We start from the raw sequence: 20252 nt of genomic DNA, 5'->3' as shown, positions 1-20252 counted from the left end.
CCTTCAACTCAGTCCCCACCTTTCCATCATCTCCCATTCAACCATAAAAATATAAATCTACTAAGGAGGTAGAAGTACCCCGACCTAACCAATACCTGGTAGCCCTCCCTCGAATACCACTGTGAGAGAAACGGAGTGATCAGCTCATTACTCTCTGAGCAACTTTTCAAATCCACGCTTTAACAGATATTGAGTTATTCCTAATTTATCTCAAAAATTTTAATTAACACATCTAAATAGAACTTGCTTCTGGGGTATGATGTGATGTTTCAATACAAGTAACAAATTATGTAATTAACAAGTCAGGTAATTAGCATCTCCATTACTCAGTCATTTATCACTTTCTTGTGGAATACACATTAAAAGATGGATCTTCCAGTTATTTCACAATCTACATTGTTGTTAATGATGCTGTGGAACAGAGCCTCGAGATGATTATCTACTCACATTGTTCGTCACCTTCCCTTTGCCCTCCTTCCCTCATTTCTGTCCTCACCAGGCCCTAGCAACCATTGCTTGTTCTTATTCAATATGAATAAAGTCCCATAGTCCATGACCTTCTGCACTAAAAGCCTCACTGCGGTGTCGGAGAACATGAAATCTTCTTGTCCTGTGCCCGACTACTCCATCAGCTTGTTTTCTTTCCATCAGCTTTAATGAAGCTTGAAGTCTGTAAGGATGGAAACACAGAATCTTTGAAGAACTTTGGATTCAGGTTAAGAGATGTAAAGGAATGCTTATCTTCTGGTTGAAAGAGCTGAGGGCCATAGTATAGGGAAAAAAGAGCCAGGGCTAAGAGCTGACATTTGCCATGAATGGCTAAAGGGAAAACACCTCAGCCATTTAAGTGGCAGCACCTTCCATCAGAGGAATTTTCTTAACAACAATAATAGTTTATTTGCAGAGGCTCTTTGCACGCTCACAGGAGGAATGGTCCTTATAGCTAAAATCTGTTTTTTTCCCCCTCACTGATCTTTGTTTTCAAAATCCTATCTGTAATATGATAGTTTAATAGAATTATTAAAAGTTAGATAAGAGTCCTAAATTAATTGAGAAGTGTGTTGGAATATTATTGTGCTTATGGTAGGAAAATTTTAATTATCATGATGTTCATTTGAACCTGAGTTTGGAAGGTAGTTTGAATAATTCCATAGATGACTGACCATTTTGAACCGGAGTTTGGAAGGAGATATGGCCAATACTCTATGGGTGATGCTATGAATTATTCCATTAAAGACTGGTCAGTTTTTACAGAGGAATATTTTAGAATATGGGAGGTAACTTAAAAAGAAATAGAAATTACCTTTAAATTTACTAACAATAGGGCTTAACAATTGTGGATAACATCTTCTAAGAAAGAGACTTAGTAATATATATATTTTAGACCACCCCAATCTAGAAAGACTCCAAGCAATAGATCAATAAGCTCATCAAGAGTCCACAAGAATGCATTACTGCTTAATTCATCAGTTAAAGCCACAAAATGGCCTCACTGAAAGCCATTTTAGTTTATAAACACAATGAGAAGTTCAGCCTGCTTGGCAAAATGTGATTGGTCACTAGTGCCATAGTGGCATGATTGTTATTGAGTAACCAATTGTCCTCTGATTGGATTTAAGCCCTTGTCCATGGGAGGGAACTCATGCCTGGTACTATAAACCTGGTAAACAACCTATGCTTGGGGAAGTTATATGGTCACTGGGAAAACTTACTATTTTGTTTCACTAAACTGACAGGACATCAAACTATCTTCTATATCTATTTGTATCTATACCCATATACAAAGCTACCCAGCTTTACTCCGAGAATCCTCTCTTCACAGTCATTTCATGTGAATTCAGAAGCCCATGACTGCCTGATGGAGGAGAGTTATCTGTCTATGTTTCTTTCATTGGTTAATTAATAAAGAAAACTGCCTTGGCCCTTTAAGAGACAGAGAGTTAGGTAGGTGGAGTAGACAGAACAGAATTGTGGGAACAAGGAAGTAGAGTTGGGGAGACGCTTCAGGCAGTCTCCATAGGAGACTCCATGCTGCTCCTCTCCGAGATGGACGCAGGTTAAGATCTCTCCTGGTAAGCCACACCTCGTGGTGCTATATAAATTACTAAATATGGGTTAAAGCAAGATGTGAGAATTAGCCAATAAGATGGGCCAGGCAGTGTTTTAAAAGAAAAGTTTCCGTGTAATTATTTCGGTTGTAAAGCTATCCGGCGACTGGGCCGCTTCCTACTATAAAGCTAGCCGGTTGCTGGGAACTCGGCGGCGGGAACGCAGCCCGCCGCTTCACACTACAACTGCCCAACAAACTGAAAATAAGTGCCAGCTGACAGCTTAGCCCCAGAATAAGACATCTTTCCAACCCTCTCTAAGACTCAGGAAAAATTACAGAAAAAGATAAAATGCCTGTGAGAGTCTTACATTAGGGCGGAGGACTGAGAAATGGCATTTTTCTAGACTCGGAGCAACCACTGTAATATTGTAATCCTGAACTCACAACCTCTGCAATTACCTGCCATAGACTCTCAAAAGACAGGTTCTGTCAACTATCACCATGGAAGATGCAGGGTCCCACAGAGTCTTACATTTTCCTCTTGAAATATTTGATAGACCAAGGGAGAGGGAAATTGTTATTATTAGATGGGTAACCTCTGCTGAACCCACCAACCTCCAACAGAGAGCTCTGAACCCATGGACACACAGGCAGCTCTGATTAATTCTGATGAGTTGCAGAATAAATAGACACAAAAGCGAGAAGGCAAGAACCCAGGATCTGTTCCCAGCACTTCCACAGTGGCTCAAAACTGTCTCTAACTCCAGTTCAAGGACATGTCTTGTCCTCTTTTTGACACCATGAACATAGCATGTTATGAACATATACATGTACAGGCAAATACTCACATCCAGAATTTTAAAAATAGCTCTTTGATATTTAAGCAAGTGACTTACATTTGTTTACTGGGTATATGTGATGACTATATGTATACTTATCAAGAGTTTATTCTCTGCTTTAAAAAAATGTAATCGAGGTTTCAGAACTGACCTAGGATATAACACCTTTATAATTTCACTATTTCAAAAAAAGAATAAACACTTGGAAATTCCCAGTTGGATTTTGGCACAACTGAAACTTTAATGGAGAATAATAGTCTCAAACATAAAATTTTAAAGCACTGTGAAATTTTGTAAAACATGAACATTTTTACATTTATCCATTTACTGGGTAGCTTGTGGCATGCCCATGTGTGTGCACAGTAGAGGACAACTTGCGTGAGTCAGTTCTCTCCTTCCTTCACATGTGTCCCAGCAGAGATCTCAGCAGCCCCCAAATACACATCTAAGAATTCTGGAAGATTTTTAATAAAGAGTTCTTCTTAAATAATTGTTATATCATTGCATTCATGCACGTGTGTTTAAGCATTGGCATGTCTGTGTGTTGTTCATGAACATGTCTATTCTCTCATTTTTTCTCATTATTAGTAAGTGTGAGACCATTTGCCTGTGGATACCTAAATTTACTTTTTAGAGAATGTAATTTAGAAAATGTATGATTACAAATGATTCCTTTGAGATATAGCTCTTTTTAAAAATCTCCTATCAACCATACAATGTAACAGCGACTTCTCCAACACTCAGCAAGCTATTTCTTTGAAAATAGCCTGTCCATCAACCTCCTTGGGAAGGTAGGAGTCTCATTTTGGTAGACACATATCCAAGACACAAAACATCCTTTGGTCAAAAAAAATGATAGGATATCCTTTTCTTTATGAAAGCAGTTAGGTAACAAAGTGGTCGATGATCTCTGCTCCTATCCCAGGAACCAACTCTCCTGTTTATTTTATCAGGTTTGTGTTCATAGGTTTCCGGCCCCCACTCCTCCAAGAGCGTCACTTTCAGCTAAAAGCATGGAAGGGGAGAGAAGCTGGTGGAGTTCAGCTACATTCACAATTTAGCATTATCAGTTTCAAGTCCAAGTGAATTTCTTTTTTTTTTTTTTTTTTTTTTTTTTTTCTGATGTAAACAAACAGATGCTTTACAAATACAGCACAGTCTAGTCATCATCAGAATCAGAATCGTATTTCTTTCCTCGGATAGTTTTCTTTTCCAGCTTTGTGAAGTTTGTCCCAAATTTCTTTTGGCTCTGAAATGGTGGCTCCATTAAATTTCCACTGTAATTGATAACATCAGAACAACCAAGTCTCCACTCTAAAGTCTCCGTGGTGAAGTCGTCTGTGTTTCCTAGGTCAGTGAAGCCGACAACATAATCTTGTGTCTTGCCATCCCTCAGGAGAGCCAGTGTTGGGATGACTTTGATCCGCAGTCTCTCACAGAGGAATGGCGCCTTTTCCACATTCAGCTTCAAAAACTTGGTTTCAAGATGTTTTTTGGCCAGTGTTGCCAAATGTCTGTCTAGTATTTTACACCTGAATGTGGTGTCTCTGTAGAAATGGCAAACCACTTTTTCACTCTCCTTGACTTCTTGAAAAAAGTCTCTCTCGCTGGCAACTTCTCTGTACTCCCCATGTCCTTTAGAAAGCCATTCTTGTTTCTGCTGCTGGGCCTTTCTGAGTGCCGCCAGTCTCTTCTCTTTGAGGAGTTCGAGCTCATCTTCACCGATCTGATCCAGCTTCTGAATTTCTGAGTCCAGGTGACTTTCCACGAGCTTAGCGGCCTGGAGGAACTGGTTCTCTAGGACTTCTGAGAACATGTCGATGGAGCCATTACCTTCCATTTTTCTAAGCAGTCTTTTTTTTTTTTTTTTTTTTTTCATGGTTTATTTTTTTTTTATATTTAAAAATTTCCATCTCCTTCCCTCCTCCTCCCCCCTCCCTCCCCTCCTTCTCCCCTTTCTCTCCCCTCCTTCTCCCCCTTCCCTCCCCTCCCCTCCACCCATACCTCCCCTCCCTCCCTCTCAAGGCCAAGGAGCTATCAGGGTTCCCCACTCTATGCTAAGACCAAGGTCCTCCCAACTCCCCCCAGGTCCAGGAAGGTGATCGACCAAGCTGAGAAGGCTCCCACAGAGCCCGTCCATGAAGAAGAATCAGAGCCCAGAGCCATTGTCCTTTGCTTCTCAGTCAGCCCCCGCTGTTGGCCACACTCAGAGAGACGGGTTTGGTCGCATGATCCATCAGTCCCATTCCAACTGGAGTTGGTGATCTCCCATTAGTTCTGTCCCACCGTCTCCATGAGTGAACGCACCCCTCTCGTTCCTGACTTTCTCCCTCATGTTCTCGCTCCTTCTGCTCCTCATCGGGACCTTGGGAGCTCAGTCCAGTGCTCCAATGTGGGGCTCAGTCACCTTCCCCATCTGTCGCCAGCTGGAGGTTCCCTCACGGTCCTGACTTTCTTTCTCATGTTCTCTCTCCTTCTGCTCCTCATCAGGACCTTGGGAGCTCAGTCCGGTGCTCCAAGGTGGGGCTCTGTCATTTTCTTCATCTATCGTCAGGTGGAGGTTGAATCAATGAAACAAGAAGCTGGTTCTTGGAGAAAATCAACAAGATTGACAAACCCTTAGCCAATCTAATCAAACGGCAGAGGGAGAACACGCAAATTAACAAGATCAGAAATGAAAAGGGGGACATAACCACAGACACAGAGGAAATTCAGAAAATCATTAGATCTTACTACAAAAGCCTGTATGCCACAAAATTGGAAAATGTAAAAGAAATGGACAGTTTTTTAGATAAATACCATATACCAAAGTTAAACCAGGACCAGGTAAATGCTCTAAATCGTCCTGTTAGTCGCGAAGAATTAGAAACTGTTATCAGAAACCTCCCTACCAAAAAGAGCCCAGGACCAGATGGTTTCAATGCGGAATTCTACCAGAACTTCCAAGAAGACCTAATACCTATACTCCTTAAGGTATTTCATAATATAGAAACACAAGAGTCACTGCCAAATTCCTTCTATGAAGCTACAGTTACCCTGATACCTAAACCACACAAAGACTCAATCTAAGCAGTCTTGATGCTGGCCTATTAGTGGTGCCGACGGAGAGGACGCTGCAGAACAAGACTACCGACTGGGTTCACGCAGGTTTCAGCCTCGCAGCAGTTGTTAAGGGCGGCGAAGGTTCTGTCCACTCTTCCCAAGTGAATTTCAAACACCTATTAATCCTTTGGAAATTTGAGAACTCAGTGATGGTCTCTAAGTTTCTCCATTTCTAACAAAAGGCTTAAGGTGTCCATAATCCTGCCTAGGGTTGGAACACATTCATCTGAGATCAGTATACCCTGACAAGATTATATGTGAAAATGCTCGAGGAGAAAAGGCTAATACAACACTTGAAAATTTTCACACCTGGAATAAATTAGCAAAAATGCATTTTCATGTCTTGCTGATTCCAATTTCCAACATAAAAGTGTGGGCATCTGTTGAGTTCGTCATTATTGGCTCCCCCAGTATAATCTGAAATGAAAACTACTTGAAATTCCTGGCATGGCATCTCTGACGGTTAATCTTGTCAACCTGATTGTATTGCATTGCCTAAAATGTTGGGGAAATACACATCTGGGCATATTTGTGAGGTGATTTCAGAATGCACAAATCCATTGACAACTGCAAAACGAAACCCTTAGAATGAAGTAGACTTGAGGAGGGTGGAGCCCCGCTGGAGGAATGTGCACCACTGAAGAGTATGTCTGAGTCCTCTTCCTTTCCTATTTCTCCTCTCTGTGCTTGCTGATTGCCATAAAGTTACCAGCTCTACCGAGAATGAAGACATCATGGCCTTCACCCTCAACACAGGCCTTAGAAATGGGGCCAATTGATCATGGGAAGACGTCTCTGGAGTCATCATTCAAAATCAATTCTTCTGACCTTTCTTCTCCCCTTACACTCTTGTCGGGAAATATGACGGGTTTATATATGTGTTAATGATAACAGTGTCAATATTATTCACACATAGAAAGGCAGAGATGGTGAGGTAGGAAGACTGAAATTTAGACTCTCTGTATTCACACCCAGAGTTTGTTCACTTGAAAAACCAGGTTAATTTGGGCATAATTTTCTCAATTCTTGTTCATTACTAATTTTCTTTTCAAATATGGTTTAGTAGCTCTATCATAGGGGTAAACAATGACAACATGTAAAACATTCCTTCACCCTATCTGACATGTGAAAAATCTTTCATTAAATTATCATAATTATCCCCCCCAAAAATGCATAATTAAGGGAAATAAGAAACACAATCTCCTTACCACTAAACTAAAGAGGTTTGGATCTTGAATATAACTCCTAGCTTCTCTTTGCACTCGTTTTCTTTGATTGGGGGAACTCATTAACTCCACTGAGTTGAATGCAGAAATATTTAAAACATTTCAGAATAAATGGGGGCAGTTAAGTCTTAAAAAAGAATGGTGCATATTGGCTCTTTAGATGACAGACACACAACCCACAGAATACTCAACATAATTTCAGACAGAAGTAGTTGGAGGGTAGAATGTTTAATCAGTATAATGCTTACTCTAAGCAAGACTGTCTTCATGTTCATTCTCAATTCTTGACAGTGTGAATGACCTTACCAGAGTAACTGGACGTTGTCAAGAAAACGTTAATGTAAAATTCTCAAGCATAGCTCCAATATGTTTATAGCCAGTAGGTAAATTGTCCAGCAATCCATAAATCAAAACAAAAATTGTATTAAAAAAGCCATGTGGAAACCTACTGCTATATAAATCAATTTACAAAATATAAGTTTGAAGCAGAATTAGAAGAGAGCTATCTTTTTCACTTCTGGATGCTTCTGTTCCTGGAAGTGCTGGGTTATTAAATAAACATCCCAGAACAAGGTATAGGATATTCCCTAATGTATGATTAGTCACGGGTCCTCGAGACTCTTGCCATTTCTATTGGCGACCACACCAAAACTAGTTGATGAGACTGTTTTGCTGAAGATAAAGCATACCTTAGGTGTTAGAAAAATTAAGCTGTGGCTGAGATGGAAGTTTCCTCACCACTGGCTGGCTTTCATAGTACCAGAAGTTGCTACCCAGGCTGCTGGGAGAGAAAAGTCACCAGTGGTCTTACCTAGCTGTGAACCTTGCCCATAGTGGTAGTAGGATGCTACTAGGTACTTGTACAAAGCTGGTAGAACTGTTATAGAAGGAATCGCCTTCTCCCTGACTTGATTTAGGGCTCCCTCTACAGGAGAGAATTCAGTCCTGGCACTAAATATCTGGTGAAAAACCCATGGTTGCTTAGACTTTAGACCCAAAGAGGCCCTTAATAGTGTTGTTTAGCTACAGATACATTACACCAAAAACCCTTTATGTTCATATCATGGACACATGCCATTCTTACCCTTCATTAAGGCAGTTTCTCTTTACAGTGAACAGTAATCAATGCAAAGACTCATTGCTTCCTAGGATAACGGGACATAGTGACTATTGAGTACTCACTCCTAAACAGGACATAGATACCATCTTCTCTAAGAAGAAGGAACAGAAGACATGTAAGAACCAGAAGACAAAGAGAAGGGCTGTGAAAACCTATTAATCTTCAGGACCTGATACTGTCGCTGCCAATCTTTACTCCCAGTAGCCGTGGTTGCTGCCTTGGGACTGTCGATGACTAGCTCTCTAAACAGTCAGATCTGGATAGGGTAGGATCTCATGAGGCCCTGTCCATTCCTCCTAAGATGTTGGCTATGGATGATATTTAGGGAACAGGCATTCTTAAAAGTTTTGTGCTCACTTGTGCCCCCCCCCCCCAGAATCCTTTGAAAAGCTCCAAAACAATGGTCACACAGACAGTCTTGATTAAATTTAGTGGGACACAAAATCAAACAAAAAGACATGAATGTGAGATTTGTAGGGATGAATGGAGATGGCAGAGACAGAAGAGACGATAGAGCGGGTGAGATGCAAATAATCAGAATACATTAACACACGAATGATGATACTTGCTTTATTGATGAACGTGAATGTTTTGTTCATATGTCTTGTGTCCTTGGTACACTTGAAAGTTAAAAGAGGGCTCCAGATCCCCTGGAACCACAGTTACAGATAGTTATGAACCACCATGTGGGTGCTGGGAATTAAACCCAAGTCTTCTGCAAGAGCAGCCAGTACTCGTTTAAGTACTGTGCCATATCTCTGGTCCCACAAATAAACAACTTTATCCAATAAAAAATGATTGAAAAGAGTATCCTTGTAAAGCTATTTACTTGAAAGGAATTAAGCCCAGATCCCCCTCTTGACTTGTACTCAAACAAGCATATTGGTCTGTTCCTCTAACTCCAGACAGTGGCCAGGGCCAGGGTTGTGACTTAGGACTTTTCTTTGCTGTGTTGAGATATTTGGGGAGATTTAGAGAGTGGAAATATGAGATGAAAATGGTCAAGTCCCATTGCTACATGCATAGAATTCTCAAAACTATAGAAAAATTATATGAAAGTATTATACTAAGAATTGGAACTCAGACTGGAATGACTGCTTTTGTTCCATAAACACACACACTAAACCAAACATTTGATCTTTTCCATATTCCAGAATTCACTAGATATTCTCTCTGATGCATTTCTTTCAAAAATCTGTAGGAATGTACAAGCTAATAATAAACAAAAACATTATTTATAACTTTTCACCGGCCAAATTCCCCCAACACACTCCCATTGCCCAGTACCTTCATTCACATTTGACACCTAAATTATGACTACAACAGAGACAAGCAAAAAACTGAAACATTTGCTGCAGGAAAACATTCCTTCAAGAAACAAATACCTTACTTGTTATGAGATATTTTGTCACTTGGGTACTAATTTAATTATCTACTTCATCCCACAATAAACTAGAAAAATTCAGCCATAGTTCACAGGCAGATGTAATGCCAACTATCATTTACATAGAAGATAAATCTCATCACCATTAAGAGATGTTTAATAAGTTGTTTCATGTAATACACTATGTATGGAAAGTTAAAATTACAGTCCCTGAAGTTGCTGTCTACTGGTAGTTATTTATTTTCCCACAGGGAAGCTGTCTGGAATTTGGCATAAATTAAAAATCATTATTGGCTTCCTTTTTGAGGTAGGGATTATAATAATGAGTTTGATTTAAAGACCTCAAGACTATCCAATTAGTATTGAGACATGTATCTTATACAAATGATCATTTTACATGCCCGTGTTTGGAGATAGGAGATGGGTCCTGTTATCTGATCAGCATTCACCAAGGCTCTCATGGGCCTCAGTGCTTTACAAGATCCTCACTAACCTGATTGTTGTCTACATGGCCATGGTCAGCAGTTGTACCAGGTAGAGAATTAAATGTTTCATTTGCCAGCAAGGTGAATGTTATCAAAAGGCTATGTGTAACATTAACACTTTAAGTTATTATGGGGCTCAAAAATAACCTGAAGTTGTGAGCAAATGTCTTGGGAATATTATGTTCAATTAACTTTTGATTTACCCAAATATATTACTGAAGGACTCAGAAAATACATCTCAATAAATTTTAATACAGAGAGGCTGTAAATCAGGCATAATCTCCACATCGGTATTCATCTTTGACTAGGAAGTGAAGTGCTGCCTCAGCAACCCGTGGTTGTTTATCTTGGAAACACAAAGCATAAAATCACAGAATTTGCTACAACCTTTAGGAGGAATGGTTTTCAGCCTTTTAATTAACAAGCATTGTAGTCTTCTGTGGCTTTGGGGATGGCTTACCCCATGATCTCCTGGTTCTATCTGTACCAGAATTTTAAGACACCAGCACACAGAAAGTAAGATAATGAGAATAACAGACCCTGACGTACAATGAGGGCTCAAAATCTCTACCTAGTGATTTTCCAAAGAATAAGCGAGGAAGGTCACAGGAACACATCAAAGGACTGAAGTTCACAGTGGAGATGGTCTGACAGGGGCTAGAAACGGAAAGAGCAGATTCATTATGAGGCCGCCAGCCGATGATTGAAATCACCAGCTGTGGATGTACAAATTACCCATGAGAACATTGCCAGCATGCAGCACGCACTGCCCTTTTCATAGATAAGTTGAAATACTTATATTCAGCTATAGGATCTAAAAATGTTTCTTGATTTTACTATTTGCCAGTGTTTCCTTCCAGAGCCTCATACCATGAACACTGCCCGGACCTCCAGAGCCAAAAGTGAAAAGAGGGCTCGGAAACAATCTAAGTAGTAAACCAAATTCAGAGTTCAAATTACAAAACCCAAGTGAAAAAAAAAGAGACAATCCAAATTTTAAAAATGGGGACCTAGTGATACCTGCTTATCATCCCCTGATGTGGGATTCCCCTCCATATGCTGTGAACACCATTGGTTAATAAAGAAACTGTCTTGGGCCTGCACAGGGAATAGAGGTAGGTGGAGAAAGCAATGAAGGCTGGGAAGAAGGTGGAGCCTAGAGAGAAGCTATGTAGCCCGGCCTAAGACAGATGATGGAACTTTAGCTTGTAAGCCACAGCTGCATGGCAATACATGGATTAATAGAAATAGGTTAAATTAATAAGCAAGAGTTAGCCAGTAAGAAGCTAGAGCTAATGGGCCAAGCAGTGATTTAATTAATACAGTTTCTGTGTGATTATTTTGGGGCTGAGCAGCCAGGAACTAACTAGTAGCCTCCCTACAACAATCCCCTCATTGGGTTGGTGAAGACAGGTGAGTCTCTGGGGCTCCCCGGTCAGCCAGGATGATCTTGGCATGTCTGCTGCCAATGAGAAACTCTCTTTCCAAAACCAAGGTGGATGGCACATGGGGAACAACAGCTGAGATGTTCCTCTGGCTTCTGCATTTGAAGACACATGAATACGCATACACACATGCATATGAACACATGCATGCATGCACACACGCACACACACACACACATACACACACACACACACGCACACACACACACGCACACACACACAAATTAAAATAAAAACTCCATTGCCACTGGACTCCATCTACTGATACATCTGACAATCAGCAAATATAATCCACTAATAAAAGGCATTCTTTAACTTTTTGACTCGAGTTTTTAAAATAAGGATAGAGACTTCTAGTAGAGTTTATAAAACATGGTTGTTCTTTTTTATTGTCTTTTATTGAGCTCTACATTTTTCTCTGTTCCCTTTCCTGTCTCTCCCCTGCTTCAACCCTCCCCCAAGGTCCCCATGCTGCTAATTTACTCAGGAGTTCTTGTCATTTTCTACTTCCCATGTCGATTAGATCTCTATAAATCTCTCTTAGTGTCCTCATTGTTGTTTAAGTGTTCTGAGATTGTGGTTTGTAGGCTGGCTTTCTTTGCTTTATGTTTAAAAACCACCTATGAGTGAGTACATATGATAATTGTCTTTCTGTATCTGGGTTACCTCACTCAAATTAATGTTTTCTAGCTCCATCCATTTTCCTGCAAAATTAAGATATTGTTATTTTTTCTGCTGTGTAGTACTCCATTGTGTAAATGTAGCACATTTTCCTTATCCATTCTTCAACTGAGGGGCATTTAGGTTGTTTTCAGGTTCTGACTATGACAAACAAAGCTGCTATGAACATAGTTGAGCACATGTTCTAATTTTTTGACAGTTGAATTATTTAAAGGTACTTGACACAGTCCTGGGAGTAAAGCCTATTGGCATTATAAACATATTCAAGCACAGATAGGGTTTTTCTGTAGCTTTGGAGCTTGTCCTGGAACTAGCTCTTGTAGACCAGACTGACCTTGAACTCACAGAGATCCGCCTGCCTCTGCCCCCTGAGTGCTGGGATTAAAGGTGTGCGCCACCACCCCCTGCCTTCTGTTTCATTCATTATTATGGTTTTCTTATCAAGGAAGTATTTATTAATATGTATCAGGGAGTAGCTTCTCAATAAGTGTTTTTTGAAGGAAAGAGTCTCTCTCTCCCTTTCTCTCTCTCTCTTTCTGTGTGTGTGTGTGTGTGTGTGTGTGTGTGTGTGTGCATGAGCATGCACATGCATATGCTAGGACCCAACTCAAAGCCTCACGTATGCTAGGGAAATGCTTTTTGAAGTAAAGCTTTCTGTTTTCTCTTCCTTTTCTTATAGAGATGCCAGTCCTTTCTGATTACGACACTTATGGTCTCATTTAGCCTATTTACAGGTGGCATTAGAACATCTCTATACACTTTTTCCATGAGAATTTGAGCCTCAAACAAGACTACTTCTACAGTTCATCTTAAAAATATTTTCTCTTTATGCATATTCTTACAATGGAATCTTGATATTCCACAAAATGAGTGTCGAATTTTTGCCTAACCACAGCTGGATGGAATCGGCAACGACCTCAATCAGCACTTACTTTGTGACTTGTGCAGCTAGAACAAGCCACTACTCTGGTTCTCCATGAGAAGAACCCACTCTATGAAAGCAATCCCTCTTAATTGAGGCTGCCATACTGTAAGGAAGCCAACATAAGCCCACAGAGCAAGACGACAGGACAAAGCATTGGAGCTACAGGAAAACAGGCCCTGGACCACTTTCTACCAGCTTCAATCTTCTATCTTGTTTCCTTTCAAGGCACGAAGTTTGTTGATGACTTATCATACTAATGATTATGACTGAAAAAAATGATTAGGACCTTCAAACTGTGTGAGTTTGAAGACCAGTCATGCTAGCTAAAAAAAGCAAGCATCTGAAAGTCACTGTCACAGGTCACTGTCACAAACAGAAATAAGTGGGAGAGAATGGCTTCTCACTGCACATGCATGAAAATAGTCATGTACACACAAACTGGAGTGTATGTATCATACTATATACCAACACACACACACACTCCTGTGCATGTATCACACAATACACACACATCACACACATACACACACATTCCTGTGCATATATCACACTATACACACACATCATACACATATACACACACATGCTCACACACCATATGCACCCTTAGGCAGGAGGATGAACTCAAAACTTTATTACCATAACTCTAGCATCATCAATGATCAGGACACTGCAGGGGGTTAACATGTGCATCATGAGCCTATATGACACAGCTGTGGAATCAATGAGGGTGTTTGATATTCCCTTGAATGCTTGATGAAAATTTACTTTATTTGAGTATACTGCACTAAACTTGACTGATAAATTTTAAAAGGTGTTTTCACTGGTCCATTTAAGATAAAATAAAAGCTTCTGTATTTTTTTTAAAATAGGACCTTATGCTTGCAAAACAAGTACTTTACCTACAGAGCCACCTCTAGTTCCAAAAAATAACTTCATGGATCATGATGATGGCTTAAGAGAGATATCTAAGAGAATTTGAAGGACTCTTGAGGAGAATGAAGCCACATGTAGTGACAGAGGAGGCTGTGGGTGAGAACACAAAAGGAAGAAAGTAAAAAAGATAGAGTCTAGGGTCCTCACTACAGAACAGTGGGTAATGTTGACCACAAGGGCTTTTAAATAATGTGGCAGCTAGAAAATAATTCTGAGTAATTTATTGATCTAGGATTGGAAAATTTTAGCTTACAAGAGAGGAGTGCATAGGTATCAAAATAAATAGATAAAATTATTAAAAGTGTATTGTGGTTTCTCAGAAAATTGGGAATCAAACTACCACAAGACCCAACAAAACCACTCTTGAGCATATAACCAAAGGATGCTTAATCCTACCACAAGGACACTTGCTCAACTATGTTCGTAGCAGCACTATTTATAGTAGTCAGAACCTGGAAAAAATCTAGATGCCCCTCAACTGAAAAATGGAAAATGTAATACATGTGCACAATAGAATACTACTCATCAGTAAAAAGCAATGACATCTTGAAATTTGCATGCAAATTGATGGAACTAGGAAAAAACCATTCTGAGTGAGGTAACCCAGACCCAAAAGAGACAAACATGGCATAAATGGATATTATACTCACTCATAAGTGAATATTAAACATAAAGAAAAGGAAAATGTGCCTATAGTCCACAACCCTAGAGAAGCTAGGTAACAAGTAGAACCCTAAGAGAAACATATATGGATCCCTCTTGGAAGGGGAAATAGACAAGCTCTCCTGAGGAAATTGGGAGTGTGGGGGTTGGAGGACAAGGGAGGTCAGAAGGAGAGTTCTAGGGGAAAAGGGAAGTAGGAGGAGAATGTGAGGGAGTGGATGGTCAAAATGGGGCAAAGTCAGAGAAGATGAGCAAAGAAGATATCTTGATTGAGGGAACCATTATGGGGCTAGCAAGAAATCAGACACTAGAGAAATTCCTAGGAATCCATAAAGATGACCTCAGCTAAGACCCTAAGCAATAGTGGAGAAGGTGCCTGACTGGCCTTTTCCTGTAATCAAATTGATGACTACCTTAATTGTCATCAAAGAACTTTCATCCAGCAACTGATGGAAGCAGATACAGAGATGCACAGTGAAGCATTGAACTGAGCTCCGAAAGTCCAGTCAAAGAGAGGGAAGAACGATAATATGAGGAAAGGGGTCACGACCATGGTGGCTATACCCACTGAAACAGCTTACCTGAGCTAATGGGAGCTAACCAACTCTGGCCTGACAGTGGGGGAACCAGCATAGGACCCACCTAAGGCCCTCTGAATGTGGTTGACAGTTGTATGTCTGGGGAAGTCTATGGTATCACTAGCAGTGGGACCAGGATTTTTACTTACTGTTTGAATTAACTTTTGAGCCCATTCTCTTTGGAGGGATACCTTGCTCAGCCTAGATATAATGAGGAGGGCCTTGGTCCTGCCTCATTATGATGTGCTAGACTTTGCTGACTTCCCATGAGGATGCCCTACTCTCTCTCATGAGTGGATGAGGGGCAAGGGAGTGGAAGTGGAGAGAGCAGGAAGAGGGAATGAGTGGGAGCTAGGATTGATATGTAAAATGAGAAAAGACTGGTTTTTTTTTAAATAAATCAACTAATTTTAAAAGCAGCAAAGGAATGCATGATAATAAAAGAGAATCTGATGATGATTCCAGGCTTAAAGTTACAGAAAGGAAAATATAAAATGCATGCTTGGATCAAGTGTGCTGCTTCATCTAGAAGAGGGAAAAAAGATGTGACACTGGGAAACAAGACGCATATGAGAAAAAAAAGGTTTGTTAGGGATCTTGTCAAATTTTCTTATATTTTTTTTAAATATAATTTTTTTTCTTTTACTTTCTTTTTTTTTTCCTCTCTCATGGTTTATTTTTTTTTTTATATTAAAAAATTTCCATCTCCTTCCCTCCTCCTCCCCCCTCCCTCCCCTCCTTCTCCCCCTTCCCTCCCCTCCTCTCCACCCATACCTCCCAGTACTTGGATGGAGGGGATCTTGTCAAATTTTCAAAGGGAAAGAGTATCCTTGGTGAAGTTAACCTAGAAAATCATGAAACTCAATTTGAAATGCATAAAAATTTCAACCCAAACTAGAAAGGCATACTGAATTTAATATCTCTCCCATAGCAGCTGGTAGCATGAAGGAAGGTATGGGAGAATAAAGAGTTGAAACTGTCAAAAACATTTTAAAAGCACACACAGAGGGCTTATGAAATGGTTGGAAATTTACATAAAGCAAGGACCTCCTGTAAGACGAAAGATGAAATGAGGGGCTGTCCATTCTATCTCATTTATGCTGAAACTAGAGGGTTTTATTTTTCCTAAAGAAAAAAAAATGCCAGCTCTCAACTCATCATAAATATTAAGAAGCAAAAGCTAAAAGTTTTAGTACTTCAAAGAAACGACCATCCTTTCAAAGATGTATTAAGCAAATGCTTGAAAAAAATAGAGATCCCAATTAAAAAGAATCTTTTGTTCCTCAAATTAAAAGAGACAGAATCTCTAATATTGAATTAAAACTGTATGAATGTGTATGTTTTACTGCTTATAATAAAGTCAGTGTGTTGTTATCTGAAAATGGCCTCATCTTTGTCTTTCCGTACTCAGTGAATTTCTCAACTGTGGGTCATTTAGTATAGCCAGAGGGTCAGTGCGTTTATTGCTCTTGCAAAGGACCTCAGTTTTGTTTGTATCATTTATGTCTAATGTCTCAGAACCACCTGTAACTCCATCTCCAGGTAACCCAATACCTTCTTCTGGTCTCCACAGGTACCCACATGCACGTGCACATACTTACACAACATACTGGTAAATATTTCTTTTTAAAAAATTTAAAAGTCTAAGGCCCTTCCCTTAATGCAGTGTTTTTTCAGTCCGAAGGTTATGGCCCCTTTGTGGCAGAATGATCCTCTCACAGACCATCAAAAACATGGGTATTTACACTACAATTCAAAAGAGCAGCAAAATTGTGGTTATTAAGTAGTAACATAAATAATGTTATGGTTGGGGGTCACCACAACATGAGGAATGTATTAAAGGGTCACAGCATTAGGAAAGTTGAGAACCACTGCTTTCAGGGTATGACAGGATAGTCACAAAAACATCCAAGCCTTGTTGATAGTGCTCTCATGAACTTGCCAGCCTCAAAAGGAGCTACTTCTGCTGACCATTAGTCAACATCTTCCTGGGTGTATAGATTGTATCTCTATCCACTTCTCCCTTCCACTCCTGCTGAGCATCCCTTCTAGAAAAGTATCATCAAGTTTTCACCCTCCAACATTTCACAATGACTAAGACGTGCCTTCCCTATTATTCAGAATCAGTTCATGGAAAACTTCATTTGTATGAAACTCTGGATGGTTTATTATTTTTGAAACATGAAAATGAAACTACACGAAGCAGACTCCTTGTGTAGGTTTATAGGCTTCATTCTTTTTAACCACATAAACATCAAATGATTAATAATTAATACAAATATCAGCTTAAAAGTTTTCATGATTATTTTAACATTCCTCTTCATCTAAACAACCAGAATGTAACTAGTGTGTGACATGTATTTGATTCAGAATCTCACAGATATCCTTTGACTATTAAAGTCAACAAAATTTGTAGAGACAACAAGCATATGTTGAGATTAAGTAAACAAAGAGAATAAGCCAGAGTAAAAACAAATTAGAAATGAGAGGAGACACTGCCACTGGTCCACAAAGGTCACGGTATCCTAAAGGTTTATTTGAATGAGAAATATCCACTTTAGTTTAGGGCCTTTGAACTCTTGGTGCCCAGTTGGTTACATGGCTTGCAGAGGTTTAGGAAATATGACATGGGGGGCAGACTTGGAGATTAAAAGGCTGTCATCACTTGCAATCCTCTTTGCTTTGTGCTTCTTGTTCCGCGTGAGTGCTCAGCTTCCTGTTCTGGCTGCCATGCCTCCTGACTTAATGGACTCTTAACCCTCTGTACTGTAAACTTAAATTAATGCTTTCTTCTATAAGTTGTTTTGCCAATGTCTTTTTCTATTAGAGCAACAGAAGAGTAACTAGTACAGGGATCATACACCAATAAATTGGATAATTTCAAAATAATGGAAAAATTTCTAAAATACACCACCTATCATAATAGAAACAAGAAGAAATGTAAACATTGAACAGACAAATTAAAAATGAAAAGTAATAAAATGGAAAAAACTCATTAAGGGAAATCTCAGAACCATGTTATTTCATGGGTGAATTCTGCCAAATATTTATGGGAAAATTATTAACAGTTTTTATCATACTGTTCCAAAAAGTAGCAAGAGACAGAACACTTATATAAACTCATTTTGTGAGTCTAATACCAATTCAGTACCCAAGACACCGTCAGAAAAAAAAATTGCAAAATAACGTCACCGAAAAACATGGACATAAAATCCTCACATACTGCTAACAAACAATACAGGGTCATAGCAAAATAACCACACAACATAAACATGTAAGGTTTGTCCTTAGGATGCAAAATCATCTACAAGTAGAATTCAGCCAATGTGTGCATCACCAAATTAATATGAAACAGAACTGAAATCTCATGGTCTTCTTAATAGATACTGAAAATGTAATTTTACCAAATCTAATTATGCTTTCATGAGAAAAACTCTCAAAACACCAGCATAGGAGGAAAAGGAAATTGTATCTACACAATATAAGTGAGTCATGCTAAACTTACTAGTAACATCAAATACATCCATAAAATCTGTCTCATCCTCCTGTAAACACTGGCAATTATTGCTACCTTCTCTGTATTTACGAGTATGAAATTTAAAGACAGTTCTTCTCAAACCAGTGGAATCATCCAGCATGCACCCATTTCTAAGCATATAACTTAGTTTATGTTTCTGTACTCCACTTTTGTAATGAATATAATGTTTTTCTTCTTTCTTTCAAAAAATTCACTTAAAATTTACCTGTTTTTCATCTCAAAGTCAACCGCTATGAGATATTTTCAAGCAAATAATCATTAAGCGCTCTGATAAACAGCTCCAACTTAATGCCCATGCTCCTCCTTCTTTGAAGATTTGCATGCCCAGATATGATGTACTGAGGCTCATCCTACCCACACAATCAGGATTTGACCAACTTGTTCAATAAATTGTTTTTTAACCACGTGATACCTAAAGGAATTTGAGTCACAGTTCTTTACTCAGTCCTGCCTGAAGAACAAAGGTCATTAAAATAGCTCCAAAGATTAAGGTGTGGCTTTGAAAATAGAATTCGCAGGGATGCGACTGTACAGGCATTGAATTTAGCATCTCCCCTCCAACAATCTAACCTTTCTCTGCTGTGTAGTTGCTTATTTAAACAAACAAGGACTCGAGAGATGAATTGGTTTGTAAAGTGTCTGCTACGGCAGTACAATGTCTTAGTTACTTTTCTATTCCTAAATAAAACACCATGACCAAGACAACTCATAAAGGGAAATGCTTAATGTGGAGCTTACGGTTGCAGTTACAGTTCATAAATAGCATGGAAGAGAGCATTGCAGCAGGAAGGCAGACATGATACTGAAGTAATTGACTGAGGGTTTCACATCTTGATCTACAAGCACAGGGGATGTTATGGGCTTCTGAAATCTCAAAACCTGATCTGACTCCAACAAGTCCACACATTCTAATCCTTCCCAGATAGTCCCACCAACTGGGGACCAAGTATTCATTCATAAGAGCTTATGAGGAACATTCCGATTCAAACACCACAAACAAGGACCTGCACTGGAAGTCAGCACCATGTAGAAAGCATGATGGTGCGAAGTGGTTACCTTGATGCTGGCAGAAGAAAAAAAGGAATCCATGGAACTTACAGGCCAGCCACCTTCCCTGTTTGAAGAACTCTGGTTGAGGAAGAGAGCCCATTGCAAGAGATAAAGTCGACAAAATGGCAATTCTACCAAAGGCAATCTATAGATTCAATGCAATCCCTATCAAGGTCCCATCAAAATTCTTCACAGATCTTGAGAGGATAATAATCAACTTTATATGGAAG

General features: G+C 39.5%; 1 protein-coding gene across 2 annotated transcripts; it reads right to left on the bottom strand.

Moving 5' to 3' along the window:
* Positions 1-4014: 4014 nt before the first annotated feature.
* Positions 4015-20034, bottom strand: LOC119823418 (thioredoxin domain-containing protein 9). Of its 2 annotated transcripts, none has more exons than XM_038343426.1 (2): positions 20029-20034; positions 4015-4742 (listed from the first exon to the last, which is right to left on the bottom strand). In XM_038343426.1, the coding sequence occupies exon 2, from the start codon at positions 4727-4729 to the stop codon at positions 4049-4051; it is 681 nt and encodes a 226-aa protein (XP_038199354.1). In that variant the 5' UTR covers positions 4730-4742; positions 20029-20034; the 3' UTR covers positions 4015-4048. The 2 variants fall into 2 exon arrangements, with proteins under 2 accessions (XP_038199354.1, XP_038199353.1); XM_038343425.1 differs by lacking the exon at positions 20029-20034 and adding an exon at positions 5955-6047 and having other exon boundaries at positions 4015-4733.
* Between the last annotated feature and the right edge of the window lie 218 nt (positions 20035-20252).

This window comes from Arvicola amphibius, chromosome 9, assembly GCF_903992535.2.
Source record: "Arvicola amphibius chromosome 9, mArvAmp1.2, whole genome shotgun sequence".
Taxonomy (NCBI): domain Eukaryota; kingdom Metazoa; phylum Chordata; class Mammalia; order Rodentia; family Cricetidae; genus Arvicola; species Arvicola amphibius.
Note: the sequence above shows the minus strand (reverse complement) of the source record. Positions and strands in the feature narration are given on the sequence as shown.